At 45.6% G+C, this 22,259-nt stretch overlaps 1 protein-coding gene across 2 annotated transcripts in view; it reads right to left on the bottom strand.

Annotated features, from left to right (window-relative positions):
• The window catches only part of RSPRY1 (ring finger and SPRY domain containing 1), a 64,644-nt gene extending 42,547 nt beyond the window's left edge, over window positions 1–22,097 (bottom strand). Inside the window, exons 1-3 of one of the 2 annotated variants that reach the window (XM_075940377.2) lie at window positions 21,958–22,088; window positions 9,203–9,365; window positions 1,977–2,469 (exon numbers count right to left, since the gene is read on the bottom strand). In XM_075940377.2, coding sequence (XP_075796492.1) covers window positions 1,977–2,323 — 347 coding nt within the window. In that variant the 5' untranslated portion in view covers window positions 2,324–2,469; window positions 9,203–9,365; window positions 21,958–22,088. Of the gene's footprint in view, window positions 1–1,976; window positions 2,470–9,202; window positions 9,366–21,957 lie in introns of both variants that reach the window. The other variant, XM_075940376.2, reaches the window with a different exon arrangement.
• Window positions 22,098–22,259: the final 162 nt, after the last annotated feature.

Here is a 22,259-nt window from a genome sequence, read left to right as displayed (position 1 = left end):
TATCCTTTAGCTATCAACACAATTTAGCAACAGAAAACAAGGTGGTGAGTCAGCACGCTGATTGTGGGTGGGGAACCACTAAACCAGAGCTACTTAACACATGACCCGTGGATGGGAGCCAAAACAAAAAAGTTGCCAATATAATAATGTTCTGTCAATATGCATTTTAGAAGTTAAATTCCTGGACTGTCATTGCTCATTAAGAGTGCTGTCATATGGATGCAAATGGGACAATATTGCATTTTACTAATATCAGCAGAACTGACTTAAATGGGGCCTGCACGTTGTGTAGTCAGTATGAAAGAAGCTATCTACATATATACAGTAATTCCTCATTTAACACTATAACTATGTTTCAGAACATGATCGTGTTAAGTGAAAACGAGTTATGTGGGGTCAATTTTCCCATTGAAAATAATGGGGATTGCGTTTCAAGCGGTGGTGTCTGTTGGGACCCGGACATAAGGTTAGGGGGAAAAAGGGGACTGGGTTAGAGCAAGGAGGGAAGGTGTTTGGGGAAGAGAAGGGGAGGAGAGGGGAGGAGGATTAGGTTGGGAGTATGCCTCTGTGACGGGTCTGCCGGGACCCGCACTGCATCTGGTGGAGGGGGCGGGAGAGTTGTCGTCAGGGAACAGCACGGTGAGTGGCGAACCCTCCGCCGCTTTGCAGGGAGGCATGGGAAGTCCTGTGCAGTGGCCAACAACAGGCTGGCTGGGGAAATCGTGTTATTCTGGGGACGATCGTGTAATTCAAAAAACATTCAAAAAAAATCGTGCTATCGCGAAAACGTGTTAAGTGGGCACGTGTTAAATGAGGAATTACTGCATGCAACCACACTTCAGTTGCGGCCCTCGGCATGTGCTGTATCATTGCGGCCCCCCAGGCTTCCAAAGTTGAGTAGCCCTGGACTAAACCAACAAAACCAAGAATACCCCCCCCAAATATTTTCAAGTAAGACACCTATCCCAGAGACCTTCTGTAAGCCAAATATGTTTATAATTATATTTTTCTGTTTTGTGTTTCTTTCCCATGTTGCTGAGGGAAAGACTCACATCAACAGAATTAAGTAGCCACAAGATGGTGTCAAATACATAAAGTAAATAAACTGGAGATGTGTCTGTGTGTGGGAGGGAGGAGGGGTAAGTGAGAAAAATCTATTTTCAACAGCTTTCATATATCATAGGTGTTACTTATAATACCAGGCAAAAATTCCAGACAGAGACATGAGTTTTCTAAGCTGAAGGTTTTCTTCACATGTTTTTAGGGGAAAATAAGGTTTTGCCAAAAATATAAATTTCAAGACAAATCTGACTTTATGTGCACATTTACGGCAGAAAGACAGACTCCTCCAGTAGGAAAATCTTAAAAAACAACTAATAGTCTAGTAGCATTTTAAAGACTAACAAAACATGTAGATGGCATCATGAGCTTTTGTGGGCACAACAGTGCCCATGCAGAAACATAAATCAAAGCTCATTATGTTGAGATCTATCCAGCTTAAGTTCAGACCAAGGCTCTGAAGTGCAAGTGATATAGGTAACAGTTTCCTCCTGTTTTGGTGTCTCCAATCCAAATAATGATGAACAAGAACTTTAGAGGTCCTTCTACAGATTAAAAAAAAACAGGGCCAGATCCTTGTGTATCCAAAACCCTCATAAGGGGTGCTTTGCGCTAGCAATAAGTCCAGCACTTGGCTCATCGAATGAACAATTACAGTGTGCTGGCTTTAAGGATAAGAATGAGACTTACAACTTGGAAGAGGACACATATCGAATCAAGATTAAAGCCATCTTGCTATAGTTTTGTTTAGCTATTTCCATAGAGAAGTATATATAAGCAAGTAAACAAAATCCATCCTATTCAATCGATCGTTGGAGACAACCAACCTTCCCAACATTTTTTCCATGCACGCTCCTAGCGGTTTCTGAGTAAGAGATGTCTCGTTACTATTGAGGGTCTCTTTCAGAGGTACTTACTTATCTACCAGAGTTCGTATAACTGCCAGCGTGTCAAGCACTAGTCCATCGACATTCTGTTTTTTCCTTCTTGGTTCATGTGGCCCTCGTCCCCTCCTGGGCGGCCTTACGGGGTCCCTTGGATGGCTTCTTGCTTCAGGTACTGGTATTCTACTATTCTGTGTTTGCTGATTCTGGGTTTCTACGTTGTCTTCCACGCCACTATCATCTCGACAAACACAGGAGTTGCCCATGTTGCTAGCCCCCAAAGTTCCCAGTATGCAGGGGATGTGCCGCTCTAGAGTCAGCAGTAAACCTTGGAAAAGGCTTCTGCTAGCATAAAACACAACCAAAGCAACTACAATCATCTAGAAAGTTTTAAGAATAATATTTGTGTGATCCTGAAATGTAGTCTTTGCATTGTTTGTTGCTAAGAAGCTGGAATGAATGGGGAACTGCAGATTTAGCTTCCGACATCATCAATTAAGATATGCATTGTCATCCAGAAGCAGGTCTGAGGGGGGAAAAAAAAAGAAAAAGAAAAATGCAAGTCATTCATGTTTCATTAACTTTGCCAGTAATAAGCAGGTCTTAAAGTTCCTTCATCAAGAGTGGAGTAAACAATTAGCTTGAAGATAACTGATGCCTAAGTGGGCTGAGTTCACATCTGGGGTCCATCTTGCTGTGTACCCAGAACACCCAATGAAATGCCTGGGAATTTGGTATGCAAATAATGCTGGTGTGCAAATTGGGCAAGGATGAAACAACTGTGTGGAAGCACACATTGAAGTTCTGGGAGAAACAGTCCATGATCTTTTTAAGAGTATTACACAATGTGTTGCTTCTGGAGGCCAAATACATCCCACACCCCATGGATTCCTAGTATCCCTCATTCCCTCTCCCCAAACTTCATGGGTGCCCACCCATCCTACCTAATGTCAAAGGTCTGGGGGGCACACACCCTGGTGCCAGGGGCTCAGTGTGTCCCCTTTAACCTCAAAGCAAGGCTCCATGTCATCCCCTCCCTACTGTTCCCAATATTTTCCCTCAACCACCATATGCCTGGAGTTATGTGCCAGCCCTTCCCCTCATCATTTTGATTTCCTGTCTTTCAGCCTGGAGGACAGGCTATTAAGAGTAGGGATGTGAATGGTTAACCAGTTAGCCTCACCCTTAACAGGGGAGGCTTACTGGAGCCTGTTAACTGGTAGAGACTGGAGCAGTTCCCTGCTGTGTGGGCGGCCAAAGCACTACCTGTCCACGGGTGGGCCCAGCCTGGGCAGCACACTGCAGCAGGGACTGCTCCAATCAGCTGACTGGATCAACCCCTATATGTGGCAGGGAAAAGGGGGCTGCTCCCCCCCCCCCCCACACACATCCTTTAACTGGTTAAACTGGATTTTACATCTTTAAGAGTGTCAACCATCTGAACTGTACTGGGAGTACAGACAAAACTGAGATAGGGATTGTGATGTTGCAAGGTATTAATGACTGCCATCAGCTCGTTCTTTGCTCCAGAAATCTTTATGGAGGTGAGGCTTCTGGGACTGATAGTAGATGGAAGGGGCTCTGGATGTCCCCCATTTCCTATCTTCCCCAGAGATCTGACCACTGATGTCTACACAACATTCCTTAAAAACCATGGAATTGATTGGATGTGGTATTCAAAATGTACTACGTGAGAGATGCAGGAATGCCATCAAGCTGAGGGGAAGGTCTCACTTTACTCAGCCAATATTAAGCACCACATGGTTTATCTTTCAGGCCTTAGAAGAACCCTTAAAAACCAAGATCCTGTCTATTTTAGAGACCTCCCTGCAGCCTTTAGAGAAGCCACATGAAAGTGAATGTAAAAAGTTTCCTAATTCAGTTACAGCATCACACTCCCTTCCTCCCTTCCCTCTGCATAGACTGTGTGAGGTGCTCTACATGCCCACCTTCACACCAAGCCAGACTGCATTTCTGCTGGAAAAACATTAACACAGCTATGAGAAATATTACATCTTGTAGTACGGTGTCCATTTCAGTTGGAAAAGGGCAGCCAATGACAGTCACATTAAAAGATAATTACAAAATCAAGCACTCAAAAGTTAGTAATGTAATTAAAGACTGTACCATAATGCATGTGCATAAGTGGGCCAAATTATGGATCTTTGGGATTGAGGAAAACAGACTCTGATCAGAGGGTGAGCCGTACCCCACTGTGTTACAAGCACTATGTGATGAGCCTCATGGAGTTTTCCAAATGTTTTTTCCTTGTTCTTTACAACAAAAGGGTGCAGCCTGGGCCTTATTCATCACAAATATTAAATTCCATATTGTCTGTCTATATAGACAGACAACAATCATAACAATGAACTATCTGTTTGTTTGAAATAACTCATAAAGGCCTGACTCCAAGATAACGATGTAAAATCCTGTTTTAGTTCATTAACCGGTTAAGTGTTATGTTTAACCCATTAACTGATTAGATATGAGTGTGCTGGATTGGCCCCTCAGTCCCACACATCTGAGCAACCCCTGCTTGAGTCAAATGGGAAGCTGCTCCAGCCCCTATCGATTAATTATTCACATCCCTACTCCAGGAGTCACTCAATCACCAACTGCTAGTAACATTTTTGGTACATGTTTGGATCTAGGGGTGACAAAATAATTTTTCTTCATTGAGAATTTTAAGATCAAAGTAGCTTTACACGGTCTTATTCCAACTGGTTTCATTTATATAACAAAAAGAAAAATCTATTACAGTACTCATGCTAACCAATCAAGACCAATAAACTGTGCTGGAGAACTACTGAATGGTGAGAACTAGAGCAGGATATTTAAACCCCAGCTCCTCACTTACCTGTTGAATATATTCAACATAAACATGTATCAGTGCAAAGAACCATGTTTTATGTACTACCTGGAAAAAAGTTGTGTGGGACAGAGAAGCTCCAAGGACATGACTTCACTGTTTTGGATACAGTGCCAGCAAACAGTTTCTGGAACAGTTGGGCTCCCTAATGGAATACTGTACCAGAAATGAACCATAGCTCCTTAGGGCACAAAAAAGTAGCACCATATGGGATTTTATCATAGCCAGTGAATTTTACTGCTCTACTGATTCCAATAGCTACATGTTTAGAAGCGGTGATCCTGGGTATGGGTCAAGCCATACTGCACATATGTGATTTGTTCAGAAGAAGTTTCCAAGAAAGGGGGTAGTATTCCTGAGGGCTGAGAATTTTCAGTGTTGTGCAAGAGATTGTGCTGTACTTATTGGAAAGAACATGCCACACAGGGTACCAAAAAAGAACCAACACCTAATAGATTTAGGACTAAACCTACCATCAAAAGCTGAGCTGCCTTGGGGCTTCTATGCAAATTAGGGATGTAAAATTCCGGTTAAAAAATTAAACATTCCATTTAACTGGTTAACTAGTTAACTGTGATGCCTCCAATGGGGGGCAGCTCTGGCTACGCTGGGCCAAGGAGAGCAACGACTTACTAGTTAACCGGTTACCCCAGTAAGGCACATGCTTACTACATTCCTAATGCATTTGCCAACAAGAAAAACCATTGCTTTCACTATGCTGGGAATCTGAAACAGAACATGGGATGAGGACCTCTCTCCTCCTCCAAACAACTGGCTGCTGAAAGGGAAGCATCAATCTCTGTGTGAAATAGCTAACCAGGACAAGAAAGAGCTTCACTGTCAAAAAAGCTTCACCTCTGCCCAATATAATTTGATCAGCCAGAATCAAACTTCTGAAAATGTTGTTCTACTTCCTGTCACAGTGCTGCTGGGCAGGGCTGCACTTATCTGTGCATCAAGATCACTTGCAACTGCAATTGCAAAGTGCAATTTCAAGCCATGAGCAGAATCAAACTCAAAATGACAATTAAAACTGTAATTGTAAACTGAGCAGTTTATAAACCAGCCTTTATGAAATTCCACTTTCCCAGGGAGAGCAAGCTGTCAAATAAATAAAATATTTGTTTTAAAGGGTATGAAAGCTACATTTTGTCATAGCACTTTGCGCCTGGTCTAGTAGATTGTCATTACAAGTTTTGCCAAGCTGCTATGAGCAATGATTTTACTATCAAGGCTGAGGGTGGCCATTCCAGCTCAATTAATTTCACTGCTGAAAATAAAAATTGAAAAAGAGTTTTAAATTAAACTTTACAGAGAAACACAGAGGCTATGTTTACACTGGCGGGTTCTTGCGCAAGAAGAACCCGCAGAGCATCCACACTGCCCGCTCGCTCTTGCACAAGAAGATTTTCAGTACGGTGTCGGAAGACAGGGCTTTTTGCGCAAGAGCTACGCTCTTTTCTAACAAGTAGTATAAGCCCTCTTGCTCAAGAGGACAGTGTGGACGTGCGGCAGGGATTTCTTGCGCAAGAAAGCCCTATGGCTAAAATGGCCATGAGAGCTTTCTTGCGCAAGAGGGCATCCACACTGCCATGGACGCTCTTTTGCAAAAGCACATGGCAGTGTGGACGTGTTCTTGCGCAAGAACCCGCCAATGTAGACATAGCCAGACTGAAACAGAGATTCAAGGGACAAAAGAAGCGTTAAAATACCTTGGAACATCTCAGACAAAAATGGGGAACAAACCAAGGGCAAAAGCAGTTTTGTTACATAAAAACCACTGATTTGTTTGGCAATGGAGACACTGAATAAAATGACTGGTATGTAATACAAGAGTATGGTCTCTATCACGGGAAGATAATGCAATACTATGTCCCCATCACACCTATTCAAGGAAGTATACACATTGGCTGCGTCAAGATTGGCATGATTTTCCGGAAATGCTTTTAACAGAAAAGTTTTCTATTAAAAGCATTTTCGGAACAGAGTGTCTAGATTGGCACGGACGCTTTTCCGCAAAAGCACTTTTTGCGGAAAAGCGTCTGTGCCAATCTAGATGCGCTTTTCCGCAAAAAAGCCCCGATCGCCATTTTTGCAATCGGGGCTTTTTTGCGGAAAACAAATCTGAGCTGTCTACACTGGCCCTTTTGCGCAAAAGCTTTGAGCAAAAGGGACTTTTGCTAGAATGGGAGCAGAATAGTATTTCCGCAAGATGCACTGATTTCTTACAGTAGGAAGTCAGTGCTTTTGCGGAAATTCAAGCGGCCAGTGTAGACAGCTGGTAAGTTTTTCCGGAAAAGCAGCTGATTTTCCGGAAAAACTGGCCAGTCTAGACACAGCCAGTCTGAAGTACATATGGCCATGAAAGATAAAAATGTCAAAAGTTTAGCGTAAAGGAAGTAAAGTACAGACATGCTAGAAGGTATGCTGTACAGATCATCAAGTCAGGAAGGGAAGGTGGACAAAGGCTGCCTAGAGCAGATGCCAGATTACAGCACTGTAATAAATAGGACTACACTGGTTTCCCCAAACACAGTACATTGACTCAGAGCAGTAGCCATATTAGTCTGTAACTTTAAAGATAACAAGTAGTCCTTAGCACCTCAGAGACTAACAAAAATACATAGGATCATGAGCTTTCATGGGTAAAATCCACTTCATCAGATGAGGTGGAGTGGTAACAGAATCCAATATAAAAAGACAGCAACAGAAGTGCAGTTAAATTGATTTCAGCAGGGTGAGCATTTCACCCTAGAAGTATCTTTAACAAAGCATCTTAGTCACAGAATATAAAAAAATTTACAGTTAATAAAAACTACTGGTTTTGCTCATTTCCAAATTCAGACAATTCATCAGTTGAGAATTTGTATAAAACTCATATTTTAAGCAAAATCTGAATTATTCCCCTCCCCTCCACAAGAAAAAATCCTCAATATAAAGCTAAAGAAAGCGAGAGAACTAAAACTCTGAAGGAAATTATCAAAACTGGTCAAAATGTAAGCTTTGTTTAACAAAGAAGTAAAAACAATTTTTTGTATGACTGGAAACATTCTGTTGGCTTTCTTATTTAAGTATTTTATTTGTTTTAAAAGGTCCTTACCTACACTGTTTATTAGGGATATAAAAATCCCTTAAATGCCAGTTCTTGGGGAGCCGCCTGCCTCCCTGTGCTGCAGAAGGGTGGGGTGGCAAGAGCTGGGCTCTTACTACATTTAAAAAGCAGAGGCGCTGTGTCTGGGACCTGGTGCAAACCAGGACTGAGCAGTCCTGGCTCGCCTAGGTCCCCTGCTGCGCCTCCGCCTCCCCTGTCCCATCATGGAGACAGTGTTGGGAAGGGGAGGAGAGGAGGGGAAAAGGGAACTGGTTTTTAAGCACAGGTTTCTGCTCCCCCTGATACAGATGCAGTGGGGGCAGAGAGGGAGAGAGCAACTAGCTGAGTAGTGACTCGACTAGTTGCTCACATCCCTTGTATGGTCATTAACATGGTCCGAGCTCCCTACTGGTCCCCCAAACTGGACTACTAGCTTTAAGTAGTAAGTGGCATTGGTTTCAAAAAGGTTTTGAACTGGAATCCCAACAGAACTGGAATGTCAACTGTATATGATGCATGCTGCATAGTTGTAGCTGTTTTGCTCCCAGGATATTAGAATGGGTGGTATAATAGCTTTTCTTGGCCCAGCTTCTGTTGGTAAGAAGAGACAAGCCTCCAAGAAAGCTTTAAAAGCTTGCATCTCTCATCATATACAATTTAAAAGACAGAAGGTGGGGGACATAATATTCTATTGGACCAACTTCCGTTGGTGAGAGAGACAAGCTTAAAACTTTCTTGGAAGCATGTCTCTCTTACTAACAGAAGTTGGTCCAAGAAAAGCTATTTCCTCACCTACCTTGTCTCTTTAAATTGCATAGATTTAATTTAAATTGGCTTTAAAAACTTTAATCCTATCAATGAAAGCAGTGGAGTTACATCAGGGTTGAATATAATCCATTACATATTTAAATTAAGGATTCCAAAGGGAAAGAAAATCCCCAAATCCATTATCTCTAGGTTCACTGAAATTATACCCAAATTTGGGCAATTAGGACTTTGATCCTGCAAGATGCTGAGCACACATGCTAAAACACACTTTCTTCAATCAGGCTACACTGCTCAGAACCTTGTAGAATAGAGCCTTTCACCTCCAAACAGAAGCAACTCTATACTTGATACAAGAGCTATAATAGTAATATCAAATACAACTCAAAGATTTCCAAACAAAAAAGGCACACAGTTCAGATCTTTAATCTAAGGACAGAAAGTTTTGTCAGCATAAATATGTCAATCAAGGCTGCTTATGCTTTGTTTTTAAAACTAATATAGTTATTCTCATAAAAGCCCCCACAAACCTACCTCTATTTTAGATCTGTCTCCTGTCCAAACTAAAATCTCAGCTTGATGTCTAACCATCAGTTAAAGATAAAATATGGTTAAAAAAGACAGCTTTTAATCCTGCCTCCGGCTCTCCTCACTTCCTCCTTTCTTGATCGTTACAGGCACCAAAACGCCATGGGTGCTATGAAAAAAAAAGTTAGTAGGTGTTTAGCAGCCAGCTCATCCTCACCCCCCAGAGCCTCCACCTAATCAACTCCTGGCCCTCCCTGTCAGCTGTGCCGCAATGGGCAAGAGTCAGTGGGGTGGGGGGAAGGAGGAGAGAAGTGGGTACAGGTTATGAAGTGGGCAAAGATAAGGTAGAACTGGGAGGAAAGGAAGAGACAGGGGTGGAGACTTGGGAGGTCAAGGGGTCAGGTGAAGGTGATAGCACAATCATACCTGTCACACTGGCTACAGGAAAAGGCTTTATCCTTTATTCCAATGTCGATTTCATTGAAAACAAAAAAAGGAGAAACAGTACACGGTCCAAGTGCCACATATAAAGAGACTACAATAATTCAAAATTTAACAGCTAAGCTGAAGTGCTTGAAAAATATGACCAAATCCACCAGCCTAGATTTAAGGCAATCCCAAATTCCCCTGGGAGGCCGTTATTACAAGGTTGGGGAATCCTATTAATATTCTGTAGGATTACACCAGTATAAAAAAATAACAGCTCAATGAAAGAAAAGGTGTACAAATCAGAACAAAACAGAGGCCTTTAAAAGACCAAAATAGACTTGGTTATGTTTGGAAATAGTGTTGGAAGGTTAACCGTAATAGTCTGTTTCAATAAAACAACTAGGAGTCCTGTTATTTGGCCATAAGCTTTTGTGGGCTAAATAATTTAGTTAGTTTTAAAAAGTACAATAGGATTCCTCATTGTTTTGGTTGTTTAAAAGAACTGATTAATTAGGTTATATTATGAAGAGGCAATTGCCTGGATATAGTTGTAATCAGGTTACCATTATAAGCTTGATTTCTCTTTCACTCACATGCTCTGAAATGAAAGAGATGGTTCCACTGATTCAAATTTCAAATGTGACTTAAGAACAAAAGAATTCCCCCAAAAACACACAATGCTTTTTTTTGCCTGTCTCTTCACAGATAAGGTCAGCTCCCAGACAACTGCCCTAGGCAACACAGTACGGGAAGGAGGTGGACAGCCCCCGGTGGAGCAAGAACAGGTTAAGAACTATTTAGAAAAGTTGGACATATATAAATTCATGGGGCCGGATCTAAAGTATCTGAGGATGCTGAGGGAGTTGGCTGATGTGATTGCAGAGCCATCGGCCATTATCTTTGAAAATTTGTGATGATAGGGGGAGGTCCCGGATGATGGGAAAGACAAATGCACTGCCCATCTTTAAAAAAAGGGAAGAAGGACAAACCAGGGAACTACAGACCAGTCAGCTTCACCTCAGTCCCAGGAAAAATCATAGAGGATCCTCAAAGAATCCATTTTGAAGCAGTTGGAAGAGAGGAAAGAGATCAGGAACAGTCAACATGGATTCACCAAAGGCAAGTCATGCCTGACCAACCTGATTGCAAAGCTTCTGATAAAGTCTCCCGCAGTATTCTTGCCAGGATGCTAAGGAAGCATGAACTGGGTAAACGGATGGTAAGCTGGCTAGATTGTCGGGCCCAACGCGTAGTGATCAATGGCTCGATGTCTGGTTGGGGGTCGGTTTCAAGCGGAGTGCCACAAGGGTCGGTTCTAGGCCCAGTTTTGTTCAACATCTTTATTAATGACCTGGATGAGGAGATGGATTGCACTCTCAGCAAGTTTGCGGACGACACTAAGCTAGGGGGAGAGGTAGATACGTTGGAGAACAGGGATAGGGTCCAGAGTGACCTGGACAGATTAGAGGATTGGGCCAAAAGAAAGCTGATGAGGTTCAACAAGGACAAGTGCAAATTCCTGCACTTGGGACAGAAGAGTCCCCGCACTGTTAGAGGCTGGGGACCGACTGGCTAAGCAGCAGTTTGTCAGAAAAGGACCAGGGATTACAGTGAATGAGAAGCTGGATATGAGTCAATGTACCCTTATAACCAAGAAGACTAATGCCATATAAGGATGTATTTGGAAGAGCACTTTCAGATCTAGAGAAGTGATTATTCCCCTTTATTTGGCATTGGTGAGGTCTCATCTGGAGTATTGCATCCAATTCTGGGCCTCCCATTACAGAAAGGATGCGACTGCATTGGAGAAAGTCCAGCAGAGGGCAACAAAAAACGGTTAGGGGGCTGGAGCACATGACTTATGAGGAGCAGCTGAGAGATTTGGGCTTAGTCTACAGAAGAGAAGAGTGAGGGGGGATTTGAGAGCAGCCTTCAACTACCTGAAGGGAAGTTCCGAAAAGGAAGAAGAGAAGCTGTTCTCAGTGGTGACTGATGGCAGAATGAGGAACAATGGTCTTAAGTTGTAGTGGGGGAGGTCTAGGTTGGATATTAGGAAAAACTATTTTACTAGGAGGGTGGCAAAGCACTGGAATGGGTTACCTAGGGAGGTGGTGGAAACTCCATCTCTAGAGGTTTAAAAAAATCCCAGCTTGACAAAGCCCTGGCTGGGATGATTTAGATGAGACTGGCCCTGCTTTGGGCAGGGGATTGAACTCGATGACCTCCTGAAGTCTCTTCCAATCCTATGATTTTATGAAAAGGCAGATAGCTGGGAGTAGAGGGTGGCATAAAAAACCCAATGTTACAAAAGCAATCCCATACAGATGCCTATACACTGCATGTCTGTCACGTATTGATAATATCAAATCTATTCACAATAGGCCTGATCCCAAAACATCTTGGAAAGAATGTTAGTGAGGGTTTTGGCTAGCATGGGCATCAATCTAGTTTTCTTTAATATATAGCCCAGGAAAATGTAACACCTCAGACATTTGGTTACTGTCAGCAACAATATTGCCTCAGAATGGAAAGAGCCTCCCTTTTTCAAGAAGCTGAGAGTATCCTTAAGCAATTAGAAACTGATAAGTTAATACATAAGAAAAAGCAGTTTCAGACATTAAATAGATTTTTGTTTCAGCTCCCACTCATCTCCCAGAAACATTTCCCTCTCCCAAACAGTACAGTAAAACAATAGCTTTCATGTCACTACTGTCTGAGCTGTCTTAAGGATGTTGAATGAATGCAAGAAGTAGAGTTTTCTATTGCAAAGGTAAAATATTTTAAATTTTTTGCTTGAGAACCTCGTTTTCTAACAAAAGAGAGATAGCTTCTGGAGAAGAGTATTGGTAGTCAAGTTCAAGCTACTGCTGGGAGATCAACCTGACTAAATAACAAAACTCCACAGTTATTATTTCTATTTCTTGATTTAAGTCAGTCAGATATAAATGCCAGATCAAGGTCGGCACTCATTGGTGGGGCAGCATGGGGAAACCTTATCCACAGTCACCACAGACTGTGAATAAATCATTAACATGTAGGACTGGAAGTGACCTTGAGAGTTCATTTACTCCACCCTCCTGCACAGAGGCACAACCTACTATAATAAAGCCATCACTCATAGGTGTTATTGTCTAACCAGTTCTTAAAAACAATTAATGACGAAGACCCTACGATGTCTCTTGGAAGCCTATGCCAGTGCTTACCTATCCTATGCTAGAACACTTTCCCTAACATCTAACCCAAACCTCTCTACTTGCTACAGATTCATTACTTTTCATCCTACCTTCAATGGACAGGTACATTTGCACTCTTATTTTCTTAACAGTATACGCCCAGTTTTCCCAACCTTTCCTCATAGGTCAGGTTTTGCAAATCTTATATTTGCTGCGCTCCCCAGGATGTCCTCCATTAACTGTGTTGGCCGGGACCGGACAATGCACCTCAACCAAAGACTCACTAATGCAAGCAGAGCAGGACAATGGCTTCCTGCGTCTTTCATGCCCATTTTGCCTCTTGTGTGTAGATAAATGAAGGATGTCAATCCACAGTGCTATCAAAGTGTAACTTTAAAAAAAGTGAGAGACTGTTTTCTCCCAAAGGTTTTACCAACTATTTAGTTCTCCTGGCTCTCCTTATCTTGGGAGGAAGTGAGTGCTTCTTCTCATGCTAGTGTTACATATTTGGCTATTATGGTCCTCTCTCTGACATGCTACTTCCAAAAAACCTACTTTTCAGATCTAGAAAAGAGGTAAAAGCTGACTATTCCCATAAGCAAATATTTTGAGTTAGGTGGAATGAATATATATATATTTTTTTTTAAAAAAAGGACCACGCTCCTTTAACAAGTGATACAGGACCAGCAGCACAGGGAGAGGTTGCTTACAGGAAGCTGGCTAAAAAGCCAGGTCCTCACAAGAAGCTGGCTAAAAAGCCAGGTCCTCACAAGTACCAGCTTCTACCCGTTCCACCCACAGGGTGTGTGTGTGTGTACCAGTCAGCCCAGGCTCATCAGTGAACTGTCTACACATTTACACTTTCACATCCCTAGTATTAAAACCCAGAAAAGAGAGGTTTTTCTACTATTACTATAGAAACTATACTATAGAAGCGGCATCAATAAGATTGTTTTATTTAAAAGACATCTTACTTAAAATAGAGAGTTGAAATTATTTGTACCCCTGTGAATCATGCTATGATCAACAATATAACAATGGTAATACCCCAGATAGGCAATATGACTAATGTATTATGGATGTAAAAATATGCTGAAACAGTTTTGGATGTGTAAAACATTTTGATAACACTTTTGAAAGAAATTCATTGTTGGCTCAGAACTTTGCACTGTATTGTGTTAGAATTGCCTAAGCACAGGCTTAATGTCTAGAACCGTGGTCTCCAACCTTTTTACACCCAAGATCACTTTTTAAATCTTCGAACAAGTGAAGATCTACCGCCCCGCCCCTTCCTTGAAGCCCCGCCCTCTCTATTCTCCTCCTGTCCATCACTTGCTATCCCCAGCCCTTACTTACACACACTGATAAACAGTTTATTTTTAAATGATGCGAGGTATAAAATTAAAATCACGTGTTTATAGTTATGAAATAAATGATCTGCTTTTTATTCACGCTATTTAAATCTAAAATGAAGCATTTATAATTATACATTTTGTAGGGACATAGTTCTGCGGCGGGGGGCAGGGAAGAGGGAACAGGGTGCTGGGAGGGCAGAGGACAGGGTTCTGAAGCAGAGGACAGAGTGCCAGTGGGGCAGGTTTCTGCAGCTAGGGACAGGGTGCCAGTGGGGACAGGAATAGGGACAGAGTTCTGTAGCTGGGAACAGGGGAGTGGGAACAGAATTCTGTGGCTGGGGGACAGGAGAGTGGGGACAGAGTTCAGGGAGTGGGGAGGGGAGTGGGAACAGAGTTCTGTAGCTCAGGACAGGAGAGTGGGGAGAGAATTTTGTGGCTCGGGATAGGGGAGTGGGAACAGAGTTCAGGGAGTGGGGACAGGGGTGCCAGTGGAGGCAGAGTGTCCTCTGTATCTGCCTCCTCCCAGGACTCCCCTCCCCCAGAGGGAAACCAGGGTGTGTCCCACACGCGCCTGCCCTGGGGCCGACCCCTCGGGGCAGGAAAACCCCGCGCGTGCGCCTGCCCCAAAAGCCTGCCCTCCCCCCCCGGCGCAGAGAAGCCCCACGCGCGCCTACCCCGGAGCCGACCCCCCCCCCAGTTCAGGGAAACCCCGCACACGCCTGCCCCAAAAGCCTGCCCTCCCCCCCCGGCGCAGAGAAGCCCCACGCGCACCTACCCCGGAGCCGACCTTACCGCCGGGGCTGACTCACCCCTCCTGAGCAGTGCAGGGAGCCAATGCTCCCTCCCACAGTACACCGGACAGAGCAGCTAGTGCTACTTCCGGAATCGCTGGAAGTGGTGCTAAGCTGCGGGACTTCTGTCCATCTCCGGGAAGCCTACACTACCTTCATTTTCACTTGAGGTAGGTAGTGGGGCTTCTCGGGGGTGGGAGGTAAATGGGGGCGGGGCAGACAGGACGCCTCGCGATCGACCTGTTGGTGACTACGGGTCTAGAACCTCCAGTCTTAGTCCTCTAAAACAGTGTTTCTCAACCAGTGGTACGAGTCGTCTTAGGGCAGTGGTCCCCAACCCCTTGTGGCTGCTGGGCGCCCAGGGACAGGGCTGCTCACGTGCCGGGAATCCGGGGGCAGGGCCGCTCACGCGCTGCGCTTCCGGGGGTGGGGCCACGCATGTGCCGCGTGCTGGGGGTAGGAGCCGTCCACGCACCCTGAGCCCAGGGCCGGCACCACGCATGTGCCGTGCACCAGGGGCAGGGCCAGCCCAGATCTTTCAGCGGGTGCACATAAATGGCCCGGCGGGCGCCATGGCACCCACGGGCACCATGTTGGGGACTACTGCCTTAGGGGACTTGAGAGAAGGCTGGGGGGATACGTCAACACAACTGACATTTGGAGAAAACTCAATTTTTGTTTTAAGTTTTACAGTGTTTTATTATTTTTGTACTTTTTACACCCAAAAATGTCACCACCCACCTGGCTACAATTAAGTTGTTTAAACAAATGTGTTGCAACAGTAGAAAAAAATTGTGTGTCTGAAATCCGTAAGTACTGGGGGTACTTTTTTTTTAAAGGGGTATTTTATAAAAAAAGGTTGAGAAACACTGCTGTAAAACACACACTGAAGTGACAAAATAGGAGCATGGGGAATAGTGTAATTACCAACTCCATTCTTAAACAGAAAAACTGATTAACCTCTTACATCCCTAGGCAGTAATGATACGCTGATGCTTCTAGTTTCCTGTTACGAGTTAAACTCCCAGTGCCCGAGGGCCAGCAGCAGTTAACCGTGTAACTGATTTAATTGTACTCAGTTTCATGGTTAACATTTAACTGTTTTGACAACCCTACTACTGGCTTAGAAAAGGACATCAGAAGAATTTTGATCTCTTGTTAATTTAAGGGAAATATCTTAAAAGGTCTCAAGAGAAAGGATCATCTTGCTATTAAGGAGTGGGCTCTGTGACAGACTTCCCACATGGCTTTGGGAAAAGTTTCAGAGGGGTAGCTGTGTTAGTCTGTAACTGAAAAAAAACCCAAAAAACAATGACTAGTCCTGCAGTGCCTTAGAAACTAACAAAAAATGTAGATGGTATAATGAGCTTTAGTGGGCACAACCCACTTCTTCAGGTGAATGGAGTTAAAGGGTCCAGAGTACAAATAGAGAAATAGAGGGGATGGATAGGGAAAAAGAGAAAGGGGGAAAAAATTGTCAGTTAGAGAGTCCATGCTAAATGGGGCTAACAGAATGGGCTCTAAGTACCTGGTGCTTAGCTTATTATGCCATTAGGATGTGGAATGTAGCAGCCCATACAGTTTAGGTCTTTGTTTAGATCTTGATTCTAGGTGTCAAACTTGTAAATTAAACCAAGTTCTGCAGCTTCTCTCCCAAGCTGGTTTTTGAAATTGCTTGGTCTTAGTGAGTGGCTGGGCAAGTTGAAATGTTCCCCAACAGGTTTCTATGCATTACCATTTCAAATATCTGATTTGTGTCCATTAACCCTTTGTGGCAGAGACTGTCCAGTATGGCCAATGTACATGGCAGAGGGGCATTGCTGGTACTTGATGGCATAGATTCATCTTGGTGGACGTGCAATTATAGGAGCTTCTGATGCGGTGGTTTATGTGGTTAGGTCCTGTGATGGTGTCGCTTGTATAGATGTGTGGACAGAGTTGGCACCAGAATTAATTGCAGAGGTGGGTTCCTGGATGAGTATGATGGAGGTGTGCTGTGTGGTGCTGGGAAGAATGTGTTTCAGGTTAGATATCTGTCTCTAGGTGAGGCTGGACCTGTCTCCAAAGGTCTGTAAGCGTGAGGGGTCATTTTCCAGGATAGGTTATTGATTGTTAATAATATGCTGGAGGGGGTTACGCTGGGGGTTATCAGTGATATCCAGTGATGTTCTGTTCTCTTTCTTGGGCTTATTTTGAAGAAGCTGATGACTAGGTACTCTCCTGGCTCTGTCAATTTGTTTTTTCACCCCCCTGGGTGGGTATTTCAGTTTTAAGAATGCTTGATAGAGATCTTGTAGGTGTTTGTATCTGTCTGTGGGTTTGGAACAAATCTGGTAGTATCTTAGGGCCTGGCTGTAAACAATAGATTGGGAAATGTGTCTTGGATGGAAGCTAGAGTCATTTAGATAAGTGTAATAGTCGGCAGGCTTCCAGTATAAGGTGGTGGAAATGTGGTTGTCATTTAATTGTACTGTAGTGCCTTCAGAGCTTGGCAGCCTCTGTCTGGGGCAGTAGGGCTACCTTCACTTCTGTGCTGCCTTGAGAACTGGGCAGCAGGAGAAGAGCAGCTGTTGGCCACGCACCCAGCTCCAAAGGCAGCAATCAGCCTGCAGCACAGAAGTAAGGGTGTCAATACCATACTATCTTCAGAACTGGATGGCCAGAAAGCAGCAGCTACTGAAGGTCCTGCACTGCAACAGGGATATAAAAACCCATAATTAGATAATCAGTTAAATGTTCAGGGGCTGCTCCAGCCAAGCTCTGAAGGCAGTGCTACTATCTACAGGACAGGTTTCACTTCCCTGGTCTGGCTCTCTAGGGACCCAAAAGAGGGATTTTGTCAGACCAAGGGAGGTAATTTATGCCCCCCTGACACTGGACCCCCAACTCAGCTCCACTCCTGGCCTGGCCTCCTGGCTAGCTCCCACATGCAATCAGCCCTACTGCACTGCCACGGCAGCCCCCAGTCCCGCTGCTGGGGCTCTCAGCTTCGCCACAGCAAACCACTGCCCTGCCAACGGTGCTTCTGGCACCATCAACCTTGCCATGGCAGCACCGGCCACGCCAACCCCAGTACCACCACCAGGACCTACCCCACAGCAGCAGACTGCTGCTCAGCCTCCAAGGTTTCCGACCCTGCCAGCCCTACAAGGGCAGCACAAGCTCTTGCTAGCCCTGCTGTGGCAGCCCCCTGGTCCAGCCGGTGGGGCTTCTGGCCCCACCACAGCAGACTGCTGCCCTGCCGGAGCCCACTCGCATTCCGGCCACCCTGCCACTGGTTTAGCCGGACTCCTGCAGCAGAGCTCCCAGCCCCTGGCTTCCCTGCAGCCAGCATGGTTGGGTTCCCAACCTCCGCAGAGCTCCTGCCTCTGGTCCTCCACCAAGTCTCTTTGGTTCAACAACATCTGTGGTCAGACTAGACCACAGATGTTGCTGGACCAGGGAGTCCCAGTCGAGAGAGGTTCAGCCTGTTGTAGTAAGGGTAGCAGTTCCATACCCTGTCCTGCAAATTCCTGTATGGGTCAGAACTCCTACAATTACAACCCTGTAAACTTTCAAATTTAAATAGCTATATTCATGAAATGTATTATATTAAAAATCCTATGACCATGAAATTGACTAAAATGGACCGTGAATTTGGTATGACTCTACTAATAGCTGCTAATATGCGGTTAGCCTTTTTAAACACTGCAGTCCTCTGAGCAGAGGTTTCCATAGAATTAGCCAAGATGACCCCAAGATCTCTTTTGTGGATGGTAACAGCAAATTTAGGACACATTTAGTACCTGTGTAGTTGGTATTTCTTCCAGTGTGCATTACTTTGTACACTGAATTTTATTAACCATTTTCTTGTCCAGTCACCCAGTTCTGTGAAATCCTTCTGTAACTCCTCATTGTACCTTGAATAATTCTGTATTGTTTGCCACCTTGGCCCCTTCACAATTCACTCTGTTTCACAGATCAAGAGAACCTTGAGGGACTCTGCTGTTCACCTCTGTCACCGTTGTTAAAAAAAAAAGTCTTAACATCGTACTTTGTTTTTTTCCTGGAGAACTTCTTGGAGATCTCAGGTCTTCTTGTTCATCTCATGAGCTCTCTCTCTCTCAACATTTAAGCAGCTGTGGTGGCACCATCAAAGATGTAACCAAGATATTAATTCTCCCAAGTGTTTTAGACAATGGAGTTAAAACAGAGTTTTGAACTGAGATTAACACTTAAGAGTCTCTCCTCCCCTCCTTCTTTTATAAGTCATTAGAGATTTAGAGAAAAAAAAAACAAAAAAAAATATTTCTAGCCCTCTCCATAAAACACAAAGCAGTGGGGTAAAAAAGTGCACACTTAATTTCTGATTGCCTTCTGTGACGGGAGTCAGAGAAGGTCAGAGAAGGCAGGAGGGAGACGGGGAGTGGAGCAGAGCGTGGGCGCAGAGGACATGAAAGGAGAAGCGGAGGTAGGAAGCAGCCCAGGATGGGGCTCCTTAGTGTCTCCGCTCTGGGCTGCTTCCAACCTCCGCTTCTCCTTTCACATCCTCTGCCCCCACGCTCTGCTCTCTGCTCCACTCCCCGTCTCCCTCCTGTCTTCTCTGACCTCCTCTGACTCCCGTCCCCCTCCTCTCTCCTCCGCTCTCACCCTTCACTCCTCTGCCCACCACTCTCTTCTAGCTCTCCCCTCTGTTCTCTCCTCTTCTTCTGTTACTCTCCTCCGCCTCTTCTCCCCTCTGCCTTCCTTTTGAATGCAGCGCTCTCCTGCGCCGGTGCCTCTCCCCCTGATGTCAGGGATGTACGCACACTCTGGCCCCGCCCTACACTCACATGTGGCCCCACCCCCGCTTCCATCCCAGGACTCGGCACCCCTGCATGCTGCTCAGCTGGGTGGCCGCATGGGAGCAAGTGGCACAGACCGCTGTCAGAACGCTGCGCTGCCCGTGCAGCGGGGTGGGTCGGCACCGCTGAAGTGCAGGGCGGGTCGCTCTCACCGCCGTGGGGCAGCTCCGCCCCGTCACAGCTTGCTAGCTGCCAAAATCTACCTGCCATGGGCGAGCAGATTTGTCAAGCCCTGGTTATAGAATACATATAAATTGAAATTTGGCCCATAATCTAACCTTTGTTTAAAGAACAAACAAAAAATTCCCTCAAACCTGGATTGAAATGTTTCCATAATTAATAAAAACTGAAGAGATCCTCTGTAAAATCTACAATTACTGTAGAGTAGTAGTAGCATGGTAATAGAAAATATTATACTGACTAGTTCGTTATATTTCTTGTAGTTTGGAAAAATTATAGAAAATGAAATGCATAGGGTTGCAATGAGTTCTCTGGTATGTATAATATGACAGAACATTTGATTTAATCCATGATTCCTTCTGGGAGCCAGATAAACGCAGAAGGATTTCAAAGCTTGTACTTTTTTATTTTTCAAGTAGGCCTTCAGTTCTCCAAAGCACTGCAGAGCATGTGTTTAAGTTTAAGCACTCTTTAGTGTGCACAAGGTTTATTATGGCTTAGAGTGCCTTGCAGAAACAGGGTCTTGATATTAATATACTACTAAAAAACAAAAAAGTCCTTTTGTGTTTAATAGCCTGTGTGTACACATAAAAATAATTTTAGCCAAGCAAACTGTTCTACTGAAAGCACCAGGACTACTTGTATGAGTAAAGATTATTAATGGGAGTAAGGATACAGCCCAATATATTCGTGGCTCCTGCTCATTTTCGCTCACACAGGCAAACTCTCTGACTTAAATTCTCCCTGAGAGAGGACAGCAAAACCTGCCCTCAATAATGGAGATCCAGATAGGCCAAAAGGTCACAACTGCACGTATAATATAGAGACCTTTTGGCCTATCCGGATCTCCATTACCTTAAAGTTAGTCCACTTTCCGTTCTACTTCAGAGCATTCTTTTACAAATACAGGCAGTCCCCGGGTTACGTACAAGATAGGGACTGTAGGTTTGTTCTTAAGTTGAATTTGTATGTAAGTCGGAACTGGTACATATTGTAGGGGAAACTCTCGCCAAACATTTCTCCAGAGCTCAGTTTTATTCTCCCACACCTCACTTCCCTCAGTCCTTTATTCTCAAGCTGAGGTGTCTGCTGAGAAAAGCCGCTCCACGTCTCCCAAGTCTGCTGGGGGGGAGGGGTGCTAGCTTCACGTCTCCCTGGTCTGCTGGGGGAAAGCAGCTAGTGCAGGGTTTTCTCACCCCGTTTGTAAGTAGGGATCCGATGTAAGTCGGATCCATGTAACCCGGGGACTGCCTGTACTGCCAAGTATCCATCTATAACAGGACCAGAAATCCAGAACACAGGAACCCTTGCCCGTTAGATACAGCCATACCAAAGATCATTAGAAATTATGGGAGTCTAGAAGGGGTGCCCGCAAAGTAGAGGACGTCCAACTTGTATGCAACAATCCATCAACCCTTATTTCCATTGTTAGAACTAAAGTAACGGCGCGTAAGAAGGCAGCGGCACAGCCTACGCGTTTACAACCGCCACTTAGAGCAAATGCAAATCAGGGATGCCCGCGACTCATCTCGGCTCTCTCTCTCTCACGCCCGCAGGATGCCCCGCCAACCAGCAGCCCTTAGCCGAGCCAGCGGCAGGCAAAACGGGGACTAAACGGCCACCAAGGCAAGCAAGCCCCGCCCCCCGCCCCCCGCCCCGGCGGGGAACCAGCCTCCAATCGCCTCAGTTCCACAGCAGCAGGTAACGGGACAGAGCCGTGAGCCCCCGAGCCCGCAGCTCCGGCCCACACAGCGGTCCCCGCCCCCAGAGCGCCCGCCGGGGCACCGGGGCAAGCCCACCCCACAGCCACCCGCCTGCCCAGAGCCTCCGGGCCGCCTCCCTCCGGGCCCCTCGCGGATCAGCCCAGGGAGCCTCCCTCCCTCAGCCCGGGAGCGCCCCGCCCGCACCTCTGAGGGGTCCCCGCGGCTCGCAGCCCCTCTCCCCTCAGCATCCGCGCGCGGGGCGGGGGCTTCCGGCCCCGACCGGCTCCCCCCTCTTCGCGGTACCTACCGGGGCGGGGCCGCGCGCGTGCCCCGCTCAGGCCGGCGGCCGGGCAGCGCTGCCCCTTTGTGCCATCCAGGCGCGGGGTGGGAAGATGGAGGCGCCAGCCCGACCATTCCGCGCCCCACCCCCGCCCCGTCTCCCGGGCGACTCGCCCAGCCCCTTCCCCCCGCACCAACCAATCCGCCTGCGGGCGCCGAGCACGTGACGCTGCATCCAATCGGGCCGCCCGTCACGGAGCTCGGCCAATGGTCGCTGTGTTGTGGGGACGGCCGAGGGAGTTGAGAGCCGCCGTTGGCTAGTAGTGGCCC

The sequence above is a fragment of the Pelodiscus sinensis genome, chromosome 12 (genome assembly GCF_052426305.1).
Source record: "Pelodiscus sinensis isolate ZL-2025 chromosome 12, ASM5242630v1, whole genome shotgun sequence".
In the NCBI taxonomy this organism is placed as follows: Eukaryota; Metazoa; Chordata; order Testudines; family Trionychidae; genus Pelodiscus; species Pelodiscus sinensis.
This window is presented reverse-complemented; position numbering and strand designations above follow the sequence as displayed.